The sequence below is a fragment of the Myiozetetes cayanensis genome, unplaced genomic scaffold (genome assembly GCF_022539395.1).
Source record: "Myiozetetes cayanensis isolate MyiCay16 unplaced genomic scaffold, myiCay2020 scf1, whole genome shotgun sequence".
In the NCBI taxonomy this organism is placed as follows: domain Eukaryota; kingdom Metazoa; phylum Chordata; class Aves; order Passeriformes; family Tyrannidae; genus Myiozetetes; species Myiozetetes cayanensis.
In genome coordinates this window covers 81602035-81614846 of record NW_026086604.1, presented here as the reverse complement: position 1 = coordinate 81614846, position 12812 = coordinate 81602035, and the positions used below count along the sequence as shown (strand labels likewise).

The window sequence follows — 12812 nt, the reverse complement described above, 5'->3', positions numbered from 1 at the left end:
AGTCCCAGACCTTCTAGGAGATTTCATCTTGCTCAGAGAGCTGTTAGAAGGTATCCCAAAAGAGTCTATCTTGAAAGCCAAAGGTGACCTGGAGCATTAGGAGACTTTCAGAGACAGCATTCTCCAAGCACAAGAGCAGTTCATCCACCTAAGCAGGAAAAGGAGCAAGCACAGCAAGAAAAGAAACAAGCCTGGTTGAACAGTGAGATACTGAGAGAACTGAGGTGCAAAAAAAGGAACATGAGAGTGATGGAAAGGGGAACAGGCTTCCAGAGCAGAATATAGAAATACCACTGAGGCATGCAGAGATGCAGAGAGAAGGAGTAAAGCCCAGCCATAGCCCAAACTGGCAAAAGATGTCAAGAACAATAAGAAAGTACTAACATACTGCATGTATGTTAGCAAGCAGAAGGACAAGGAAAAGGTAGGTCCACTGTTAAATGGGGTTGGCAAGTTAGTTATAAATGACAAGAGGGAGATCTGAAGATTTTCCTTCATGCCTTCTTTGCCTTGATCTTCATGACGAAGGTCATCCTCCCCAGTCTCTATGGAAGCAATTATGGAGCAAATAATGAATTGCTGACAGTGGGAGAGTCTGAGTTAGCTGAGTTATGTGTTGTTTTCTCCCAGTTGCCTTCTTCATGCCCAGAAATAGCTTCCAAAAGTTCCATATTTTTTCAAGGTACTCAAGTGAGGTTGACTAATCTGTAATTTCCCAAATCACTTTTTTCCCCTTCTTTTTGTACATGGGTGTAATTTTTTCCCTTTTCCAGCCAGCTGTGACTTTCTCTGAACTCCATGACCTGTCAAAGATGTTAAAGTGTGCAGTGATGTTGGCAAACCCTCTCAGTAGCCTCAGATGCATTCTGCCAAGTCCCACTGACTTTTATATGACCTGCTTGTACAGGTGGTCCCAAAAACTCCTGAGCTCCTTTGCTTTCCTTGGAAACCTTTCTAACACTTTCCTGTGAAGCTGAAATTAGGAGGCATTTCACATATGACCATCTGCATATATTGTATAGAAATGTGAGATCGCCAATAGAAATATGATGCAACAGACCCGTCAACTTCAATGCAAGTAAAAACCAGTGCAATATCCAAGGATCAGTGAAGTGGTCAGGCAAGCTAAGGAAGGAACCAGAAGGGCTGTGGTAATCCTCAACCAAACAAAGAAACCATAAGCCAGGTAGCCAAAAGAAAAAGAAGAAGAAGAAAGAGAAAAGAATGTTAGAACATATTGGATCGGACACTCTGGCATGCTTGTCTACTGCATCATGGTTCCTTAATGCTATGCTGTCACTGCCTTGTTCATATGCCAGAGAGAATTGTAATAAAACAGTTTTACCCTAAATTCATACTCATGGATGCTTACATTTTGCAACACAACAGATGCTGGACAACGTGAAAAGTGTGCTGGAGGGCCTGAAGGCAAGACTGGAACAAACCTTGCTGCAGAAAGGACACAATCAACTTGGAGGCAACAATCGACTTTGATGCCTGGCAGAAGGACAAAGCAAGCAACCACAGTAACAAAGTGAGAGCAATGGGAAACGCACGTATATGCGGGGGTCTGTCAAGGTGCTCTGGTGGGAAGTGAATTCTCTAATCACTGTAGATTATTTTTAAGGGTGTGGGGGTGTGCGGTGGTGAGGGGGCACTGCTGCCTAATTTGAATGGAGGTATCTATAAAACTGTAGCTCTATTAAACACCTGATTAGCACAGAGACATTCTACAGCAGGGTCGTGTTTTATGATAGACACAGAGGTGTAATTACTCAGACACCATCAATATAATAAAAGGAAGGGAACTTGAATGGACAAGAAGAAATGACATTTTAGTCATGCTACTCCCAGGTATGCTGTAAGCCTTGCAGAGTTATTTCCAGTCTCTGTGTGAACATGTAGCAAAGTACCCAGATTAACAGCAGTTACTGTCCATATTGATCTTTAATGCCATAGTGTGTTACATGGGGATAAGGAGGACTCCTCCAGTGCCCTCAAGCAAAAGATTGTTCCTGTTTTCCAATGGCTGTGTGCAGAATTACTGCTGTCCTTCCAGGTCTGAAGTGGCTGAGTTTCAAGAACACCTAATAATATATTCACCATGGATAAGCCATGTGACTCCTCAGACTTGTAAAAATGCATGCTGTGCAGGAGGAGGTTTCAGGAATGAGTTGGAATCAGTGCCTAGTTCTCAGCAGTAAAGCATTACGACACTAGATCTGTGAGAGGTCCTCTTTGGTTCCGTGCATGAGCGGAATGTGCATTGTGGCACATATCTGTGGAAGGGGAGCGCTTCTTGTTACAACAATTCTATGTACAAAAGATGTTACAAAAGCCTAACCAGGAATGTATTTATATTCATATTTTGCTCTTTTTTTTTTTTTTTTAATAGGCACAGGCATATAATAATGTCTTTTATTTTTCCCATTAATTGAAATAAAATCTTCACTTTTTTCTCAAATAAATCTTTCAGATTTTTATTTTCATTAATTATGTGTATTACGATAGCAGCCAGAAGCCTCCAAATTAGTGCCAATGCATAGGTCCCTGTTGTACAAACAGATGTTAAAACCAGCCCCAGCTCCAAACTGATGACAAATGAAATCATGAGGATAAAGAAGTCCCTTTGGGATCCATGTCAAAGCAGTCAGGCAGAGACCCAGGGAACATGCAGCATGCTGATGGCTGTGATATTCTTTCTTCACTTTTGGGTAGACTCTGAAGGAAGAAAAAGAATTGGACCTGTTGGTGCATCACGTTTCCCACACAGGACTCTTTTCTTCATGCTTGCTGATGATCCCAGTTTCAATCCTTGCTCAGTAGAAACCTGAAATTCAGCGAGTGAAAAATGTGTCCTCATTGAGGACACGTAGTAAATTCCCATTGTCTCCTCTCAAACCAGGATTCTGAGCCTGCTCTCTGGTGGCGGATACAAACCAAAGGAAGAAAGAAGCTCCAGAGGGAGAAGGAGGAGATGACAGACTTCAGACAGGTAATTTACCCAGAGATGAGCACAAGAATTCAGTCCCACCTGCCCTGTAAATGGGGCTGGTTGAATGCTTTCCGGAAGGACTGATGTTCTGGAGAATGCTTCCCAGGAAAATACAACTGAAAAAATTAAGACAAAGTGGGAAAATATCTGCACCACCTTGCCTGAAGGTGGTTCTGCTGCCTTGTCCCTATTACACCAGTGCCTAAGGGATACAGAATTACTCCAGAGGAGGCTAGAAGGAGATTGTAAAAGATCCAGCAGGAAAGACAAAATAATACCACAGATAACAGAGCCTCAGCCTCATGCCTTCAGAGTGCCAGAGGTAGCTTGGGCCATCACTGAATGGGACAATCTACCTGCCTGGCTAAGTCTAAGCTAGGGTAGTCTAGTTTTAAGAAGGCTACACAGACTGTTTGCTCATGCACACTTTTTGTCAGCCACCCAAGCGGAGTCTTACATTTACATCCCAGGTATATAACCAATGCAGAATTATTCTCCTGAGGGGCGAAGGTGGCTAAGCCCATCTTTTTGTTTTATGCATGAGAAGCTCATCATGACAGTGGTCACCTTGTCAGCTTTATAGGTGCTCTTCCCTCACAGAGCAATGCTACTGCAAACAGAGCAGCTATACAGTGAACCTCAGCTTTGAAACCTTCCTGGAGAGGAGCCCTCCCTACCAGAGACCTTTTCCACTAGGGAAGCCAAAACTACACTAGGTAAAAGATCCTTTTGCTGTCTGGTAGGAAACACAGCACTTGCCTTCCTGAAGGCTCAGGCTGCACATAGGTTACTGCAGCACTCATATATGCAGCAGAATGTCAGAACATTTCCTCTTGTCAGGAAATCATTAAAAATCTTATCCTTTACTCTTGAGAGTTCCTTGAAATTCTGTTGCCTTCACCTTTTTCTCCACAGAGGCTGCTGGAGGAGGCTGAAGGATATTGGACCTGAACCAAAGCCGACTGAGTAGCTGAGACTCCCTTTTAAACTACTATTATTCTTTAAAGCCAAACCTTTGGTCCCATTGCTCATCAGCTCTCAGTGTGACAGTGGCTACACTCTGACTTCAGCTCATACAGGTCAAGTTGTGGAAATAGCTTCATGCTAACTAAATAAGTCTCTGCTCATTAACGAAAATATCAGAGGGAATGAAAAAGTTGTTTGGGCAGATGAAGGAACATATGGTTGACCCTGATCAAATTCTCTGTCTTTGGGTGATCCCTCCCTCTTCTGTCACTGAGGAAATACACACAGCTAGTTATCACAGGCCCTTCCTCCACCTGCTACCAGCAATGTGTCTTAAACTAGAGCAATGTTATTCCCAAAGCAGCATACCAGGCACATGTCGCTCTCGTCTCCAGGGGTTTGAACTCCTCTGGCAGTTCAAACTGCCATAAGTCAGAGGTGAATCAAGGTCACTATAAATGCTCTTTGCTCGAGATTAATCTGATACGCTTTTAAGCCATATCAGCTGTATTTTGCCTTTTATCATCTGCTTGTGGCAGCATCACACAGACCTATTTATACCCACATGTTAATAAAGGGCAGACCAGGATCTTGGCTCTGGCACTGGTTTGAGACTGGAGCGTCTGCTTCCTTGGGGAAAGATGGGAAGGGGTGATGCCATCAGCTGTATCACCACAGGGAGGCAAAGGTCGGCAGCTTCCTTCCACCACCAGAGGCCCAAGACCCAGCAAAATGGGTACAGCTTAGTTGCGAAAAAAAAAAACCCAAGGTGGCACCCAGGGGCCCCCATAAGTCCAGTCCTCTGCCATGATGTCCCCTCTCAGAGCGCCTGGCACACCTGGCCAGCAGAGCTCTCCTCCTCACAGAGTCCCCTGACCAAAGGAACTGAACCCCCTTTTGTTGCTTGCCAGGGAGAGGTGCCAGGGAACGAGGGTCAGGCAGGGAGCCCATCACCCCACGGGGGAGAGGAGAAAGCTCTGCTGCTGCTTCTGCGATGTGGGGGCAGAGCGCCCAGCTTCACGTGTGCGCCTGTCCCCATCGGTCACCTCCTCAGTGAGAGCACCACCACTGCCTGTCACAAGGATTCTTTCCAGCTGTAAAATCTCCCATGAGACACCAGGAGCAGCTACAGTCTCACAGTCTGTCAGGATACAAGGGATTTTGGCAGCCCCATGCCCCGTGAGGGGCTGCCTGTCAGAGCCCTGGCCCGCAGTGAGGACACCATTTCCCTTCAGTTCAACACCTTCTCCGAGAAGTGTCCCAGCTTCCCCTCCTCCTGCACGGGCTGTGAGGCTTGTCCACAGCAGGATGGGCCACGCTCCTGGGCCAGGGCTACACCAGGCCACCGCGGCCCCCCGCTCCCTGGTGCTGGGCAGGCGCCCTGCAGCTCCGCACACTTCTCCTTGTAGTGCTGGGCATTGCCGGCAAAAGTCTCGCAGCGGCTGAGGTTTTCTTCCTGCACGGGGCTGCCCACGTTCTCCTCGTTCGGCCCGGAGGCCGCTGTCCCCTCCTGAGAGTTTTGGCTAAGGTAGACAACGATGATGTCGCCCTTGAAATTCATTACTTGTCCACTTGAGATAAAGGTGGAGTTACTGTTTCCAGTCACATTTCCTGTGGAAGGAGAGGGAAGAAAAGAGACAGACATGATTAATATTTTCCCCTCACAAGGTGGATGCTTTGCGCAGTGAACTTAATCTGATGTGATAGCTTTACTCTTGTTCCATTATTTTTTCCCCCGTGACGTGAGGATGCTCTTAGAACCAATGCCTTCCACTGGACCTTTTAATTATTTCCATTTTTGTCTCCTCAGGACAAAGTCTGTCATATAAGGGAGCCTGTCTGGAAGGCTTGGAAATATTTTCTCTCAGAGCTGTGATCTGGGAAGCAAGAGAGAGTGGGAAGATCTCATGTTCCCTGTGCTGCCTCATGCACAGGCCATGTCCAACTTACCTGTGGTTTGTGATGTAGTTATTTCTAGTTATGAGATTTATTAGAGTCCCAGAAATCACACTGTTTACCAAAGGGGAAATGAAACCCCAATCAATCTCACCATGTGGGCTGGGTAGTAGGCTTATTGAACAAACACTGAAAGGCTTAATGTCATATCACACAGTCACACAGTGCCCAAATGGCATGGAGCTTATATGATTATCTTATATTGTCCTGATCCTTCATATAGGCACACTCTGGTACTCACCTAGCACCCTCATGATGCTACCTGGATATATGCCAAATCCAGTGGAGAGACTAAGTCTATATTACAGTAAACGAACAGAGTCATAGTTTCAGTCAACCTGCCTGTGATAAGAGATTTTTCAGTATAAATTCAATCTTTCTGCCATTCAAGAGATGGTCACTGACTCAAGTGACAGCAGGATCAGGCTCCAGGAATTAATAAACTCCCTGCAGAGCAGAAAGAAAATAACTGGGAACAAACTTCCAGCGTCAAACTAACAAATCTGTTAAAGTTTGAAAAGTTAAAAAACCCGAAGGAACCAAGTAAATAAAATCTTCCTAGCCTATGAACACTCTTCCTAACAAATGTTTTTCCTGCTGTGCTTCACTTAATCATGTCTTGAGTAGTCTGAGACCTTTTAGGTGTTTTGTGCCTTTCCTCATTACATTCCTCAACACTTCAGACATTCCCATTTTCATTGCAGCTAGGTGTAGCCCAGCCCAGTAAAATGCTGTTTCTCCAGTGGCCACGGGTGATGTTTGCACATCAGCAATGGACATGGGGCTCCAGCTGTGCAGAATTAGGACCTGTGCCTGCTCACAACTGAGTCTGGGTAGCATTTGGGCATCTCTCTAATAGGCCCCCCTAAGCAACCTTATTTCTTTCAGCTAAACCACTGCATTGCCAGCTCTCTGCTTCCTTTCCAAGTGCTGTTGATTAACAAGAGATGTCCACAAGAGTTTTCTCTGCAGGAGTTTTTCCATGCTGGTTGTTCCCCCTGTGATCGATTCAGTTTGGCTGTTTGCCATCAACAAAACTCTTGGGCATAAATGGGAGTACAAAAATAACTGTTTGTCTTTAAACAGATTGCCTGTCAATCACAAAAGGTGCTGTGAAGTTTACCAGTGCTCAGTACAAGATCAAGAATTTAGAAATATATGTGGCAGTGGGGAGGGAAATAAAAAAAAAAAGGCAGATTAACACATTTATAATTTTTAATTGAATGTGGCTGGCAAATCTTTAGTGCTTTCTGAAGACACCATGCTGAAACAAGAGAATATTTGAGGCCCAAAACCACAGAAAATGGACACATGAGCTTCCTGGACTGTACTAAGTGAAGTGATTCCAATTTGAAAAGCTTAAGGGACACCTTCAGAGTGAAGGCATCATTCTCTGCAGTGTTTCAGCCTTTTGATCTCTTCAGACTATCTGATGATATTAGTTACAATGACAGATTGATCTTTGTGATAATTGTTCACTAAGAACTGGGACAACGCAGGTGAATAATTTTCCCAAGGACATTTAATGTCCTCTAGGTGTAAGAACTGTTTGTTGCTGCCAAACCATGCTGGTTTGGGATCTGGAAGTGAAAGGCTCTGCAAAACCATCTCTTACTGTGAGTCACCCAAGTCTTCCCACACTCATACTTCATGCTGTAGCCCTACAAAGGACTTGAGGTGGGCATGAACCGACGCTTCACGTTCTGACTGCCTCCAGGCCCGTGGGGTTTGAAAGAGTGCTTGAAGGTTTACTTCTGTCTCCAGTGGTGACCCCTGTAAGTGGCACCTCTCCAGAGGCTCACTTTGGTCCTCTAGGGTTGTTTCACAGGAGGGACAGAGTTTGCCGTTTCTGTTTTCTGTCTCTTTTGTATCATTCTGTCTTAGGAGGACTGCGTGCAAAGCCTGGTGGCTTCAGTTGCTGTGAGAAGTTTTACAGAAAGCTATTTTACATGAACATTCATTCCATCTGGGCATTTCACAAGGCCTAGCAAACTGATCGATGCTGATGCAGCTCCATGTGCAACCCCAGTGTGGCTGGGGTGCTTTGGTGTGGAATCTATGGCTAAGCCCTGTCCCAGTCCTTTTGCAACCACGCGTTGCCAGCAGGGCACAGCCATTCTGTGGATAGAAAAATTACTCTGCCAGCAAGCCACATTACCTACAAATTAACTAGCCCACACTCTGATACTGCCCACAACTCAGTCAGTACCTTCCTGCAGCCGTGCCTAAAAAACGGCAGATTAGGAACACAGTATCTGTGCTCAGGTTTCACCAGATGGCACTAGAGCATGTAAATATCTGAAATCACAAACACAATTAAAATCCCATATGAAGAATGATGCTGCAGACCTGAAATGGCACTTTCTAGCACGTCACTTAAATTCAAGCTCTCCTGTTTGCTCTATTGTCTTAATATTTTCCTTAATATTTTCTCTTTTTCTTTGTTTCAGATTTAGAAAGCAAAGCAGTATCAAATACAACTTGACTTTCAGTTGTATCTCAAGAATCACCTTCCAACAATAACAAAAAGGATAATCCGTGCTCTCTTTATTCCTGCTGCATTTTGTACAGACCAGACAGTGACCAAACTGCGTCAGGATTTCAGGAAACTGAAGCAGCAGAAAGAGTTTTTGCTCTTCGGAAGATGAACGCTACACACTTTCAGATTCCCATATGGCGTGCATGTTGAGAGAGGAAGGACCTTCAAGTGTGTTGTTTTGGGGCTTTGGCAGACTGACAAGAATGCCTCTGTAAGAAACTTTAAGGCACGACATGGTTTTAAAGAAGGGCAACAGCTTACAAATGCTGTGGGTATTACAGTAATACTTGGATGTCCTACTCAAAACTAAAGTCTCATTATGTTTGGCAGTGCATCGATAGAAACAAAAATAGAACATCTGACTTTAGGATTTATAATCTAAAATGACTAACAACACATGACAGGCAGACTGCAGACTTTTATACTGAAAAAAAGTCTGAGGGAAGAAGGTTTCATCCAGAGAAGGCTCATAACTTCCCTTCTGCCGGTTTTGTTTCACTGATTTTTTCCGCTGCTTTCATTTGACAATTTTGATATATTTACTCAATTAATAAATTGGTAGACAGTTAGCAAATTGGCATCAGTGTTTCAGAGTTGTTTAGGGGACAAAGCATGTGTGTATGGAGAAACAGTGTCTGTATGAAACTATTTTTATGTGAACGCTTATGTCCTACTGAATTAAAATGAAAGAGCTAAAAGAAGAAAGTTGTACATTGTCTTTCACACCTGGTGCAGCCACCAGGTTACAGCTCCAGCTGGAGTTTCACTGACCGCCATATAAATGTAACTGGATCTAATCTATCAGCAAAAACATGCATGCAGACTGTTGAATGGAAAGTATCTGTCTGGGTATTATGCACCCTTCCTTGACTCAGCCTCTATGTCCCTATACTGTCTTACTTCTAAGTTTCCTTCAATACCCACACCTGCTAATAGAACTCTGCAGTGAGAGCCAGAAGATGGGTTCTGCACTGCTGGTTAGAACTGGGCAGGACAATGGTCCCTCACCGGGCTCACACTATTTGCAGAATTCACTACAAACCAAGTGGCCTTACTACTTCAGATTTGTTTTTCAGATTAGCTTCAGGGCAATTAAGTGAAAAGGCATCATTATATTCTTATCCTAAATCAGATCGTCTGAATACTACTGATTTAGCACAGAGAATAATCCTATACAGTGGTGTACGGGTCAAGCCTAATGGGCTTACCAGATGCTGGAGGGAGGTCTGAAGTGCTGCTGTTTGTCCCTGAAGTGCTTCTGTGTGCCCCTGAAGTGCTTCTGTTTGTGTTTTGGTACTTCACGTTGGTACTGTCTGAAGATGCATCTTCTGAACCATGATCATTTCCTAAAGTGCTCTGACCAGCAGAGAGAGAATTCAAACCACAGGTGCACTGTGCACAGGAGACAGTTTCTGGGGAAGTGGAGGTACTGTCAGCCACAGCACAACAAGGTTTGCTCCCCTTTTGTGGAGATTCCCTGTATGAAATGCCACACCTCACACAGATCTTCTCTGAGTCACAGTTTGTTGCAAAGTGATCTGTGTCTTTGTTGCCCGTTTCCTTTAGGCAACTGTTGGCACGTTGGCAAGATTTCTGAAGAAGCTGGTCCTTGGCAATGTGTGCTCCATCTGAGTTGGATGGAGGGTGAAATCCTTGAGAGACTGATACGTCCTCTGTGCTCCCAATCCCTGAAAAGCTGTCATTTTCCCCTGCCTCCATTGGTTCTGAGAATGATGACATGGTTTTACTGGCAGTCTGACTCAGTAAATATAAATAATCAGTGTTATTGAGATCCTTATCCATGTATTCATCTTCCATGGGAACTGGTGGGAAATGGTAATCATCAGTCTCAGTTCCCACAGAAAAATCTCCTGCCTCGCATGGTTCTGTGCTGGGGCTCCCGTCCCTGCATGGAGTGGGATCACTGGTGCAGCATGAGTTTCCAGGGACAGGAGAGCCAGAGGGGCCCAGGAGACACATGCCTTCAGGGATCTGGGGTACAGCAGCATTCGTGATGTTCACAGTAACAAACGCATCTCTGGGGGGCCTCTGAAAGAAATTCAAAGTAAAAATGTCTTGAGTAAAAAGAGATCAGCAGAAAGTTATTTTCTTGACAAAGAAGGAAAAGGTAGATCACATTTTTTCCTCTTTGCGGAGCTGCTGAGGTTGAGCCGCACTGCTATATTTGAGTGTAATTCTATTCTGCTGTGAAGTTGTGACTAGTGATGCTGGGTTCAGTGGGTGAGCTGGTGGTCCAGGGAAGGGGGTAATAACATTTAATTTTGTGAGACCACCATTCCTAGTTCTTATGAAAGAACTAGGTCACTGAAGTTCTTAAGAAAGAACTTTAGTCACTTAAGAAGACTAAATAAATCTGGAAGAGTTGTTGGATTCTGCTGTCCCTTATGGACCATCAGTAAGACACACCTAACTGTTTATTAAGATTTTGGAAACCCCCCATGTGTCTGAAGGGCTGTTGATCTGTGAAGGCCTTATTGGGGGCTGAATCTTTAATATCATGATTGAAGAAAGAACATGGGTTTATTCAGAAGGCCTGAGACAAGCTAGAACAAAAGAAGTCACACAGACAAGGTTGCTTTAACCCACAAAGTTAGGACAACAAATGCAAAGGCCCGTGACATCATGTCAGTACTTGTCAAAGTAAAGCTGTGTTTTTGGTTTCAGCTCCAAAAAAAGGATTGGGAAATACTTCAGGGGTTTCCTTCAGTTCATGCGAGTTGTGCTTTAAAGACAGGTATTTGGGAACTGATACCTTTAATTTTTAGTGTCTGTTCAGCTCTTCCAGGATAGAAGAGAGAGTGTAAATGCTGCCAACCACTAATTGCTGTTGATTCACTCCTCTGTCCCAGGGGATCTGAGCAGCTGCCAAGGCAGGAGGTTGCATGAACACTGATGAGGCAGAAGAGGAACTGCCTGCTTAAAAAGGTGGGTTTGTTTGATATGGAGTTGTTTATTTTTTCAGCAGTGGAATTTGACTCTTTCAACAGCTAAGATAAGCAGAACTCCTAGGAGGGGTGGTGGGGACAGCATATACATAAACACCTCAGTCCATATCCACGGTGTGAAGCAGGCTGTGTACATGAACTTGGACCAGTGCCACCATCTGGTGTCCTTCCAGAGCGAAAGCCTGGCAATTCTTGGTGTTGTCCCAAATCCAGGTTTCTTGCCTGTGAACCCTCTGGTATGTAACAAGAGGGAAACTCAGCTGAAGCCTTTCCTGCTCTCGGGATTTAGAAAGGCTCTCTCCTAGGCAGAGTCTCAGGTGTGCAGCCATTGGTGGGCTCATGTTTAACTTTCTCCTAATAAATATTTAACAATGACAGAGACCTTTATCTCTGTTAAAACTGGCTGAAACCAGAGAGCAGGTTCAGGAGCTATTTGTGAACAGTGATTTCATATGCCTCATATTTACAGAAAACCAGACTAAAAAAGCCAAACCTGAAAGCATTTTTTGAGGAACTCAAAACTTGTTTTCTAGCCAAACATTACCACGGAGTCTACTTCAGACGGGGTGTCAGGAATGCCATGAGCAAAACATAAAACAAAGACAAAATGACAGTGTCTTTGACTTTACCTTTGTTCCTTTTATTTGGCTGCACACTTCATTAGCCCAGTTCTGTAGATCTACTGCAGGGAAAACAAAAAGAGTAGCTGTAACATATAGCAGGCCCTGAAGTTAACCACAGACCTAAACACCCACAGTCATTCACAATCCACAATATCATATTAAATAAAACCAGTAAGCTGTTTTTACTGACTGTTCAAGTGTCCCAGCATCGGTTTAGCTGAGGATTCATTGTAACTGGAACAGGGATATATTTCTGTGGAACAAATGTTTCCAAGCTCCTAAAATAGACCACGGTTAAATTGTGTTCCACATCAAATGGGGTTTCTTTCCTGGTCATATGTCACACCAAGCGATGACTGGTCCAACAACGACCAGCTCGCAGCAGTATGGTCTATTTCAAGAGAAGTCACATGGATGGCCCAAAGGCCCTTCCCAGACAGGAGTGAGAAGCCTGGAGAGAAGAGGGTAAGCCACTGAAACCACAGCATGGCAGGCTCAAATATAGCATATTCTACTTAATCAGGGTATGCTTAATGGGGAAATTCGTTCCATTTTCCTTGGAGTATCTCCCAAGGAAAAGCCTTAAGTCCAACATATTTTATGGCAACAGCTGCCACTTAATTCTGGTTTTCTGCTTACACATTCAGGAGACTTTGTAGGGCTCAGGTCTCCCGTACGTTTGAAGCTTACACTGTTTTTGTGTGTCTGAAGATAGATCAACTTTGTAGCACCTGCCAGTTCACAGGAATGACTTTATTCCTCTGATG

General features: G+C 44.3%; 1 protein-coding gene across 3 annotated transcripts in view; it reads right to left on the bottom strand.

Annotated features, from left to right (window-relative positions):
• Positions 1–2402: 2402 nt before the first annotated feature.
• The window catches only part of TNFRSF11A (TNF receptor superfamily member 11a), a 28538-nt gene continuing 18128 nt past the window's right edge, over positions 2403–12812 (bottom strand). For 2 of the 3 annotated variants that reach the window (XM_050322775.1, XM_050322791.1), the window contains 3 exons: positions 12052–12104; positions 9665–10505; positions 2403–5572 (listed from right to left, as the gene is read on the bottom strand). In XM_050322775.1, coding sequence (XP_050178732.1) covers positions 5193–5572; positions 9665–10505; positions 12052–12104 — 1274 coding nt within the window. In that variant the 3' untranslated portion in view covers positions 2403–5192. The remainder of the gene's footprint in view (positions 5573–9664; positions 10506–12051; positions 12105–12812) is intronic. The other variant, XM_050322782.1, reaches the window with a different exon arrangement.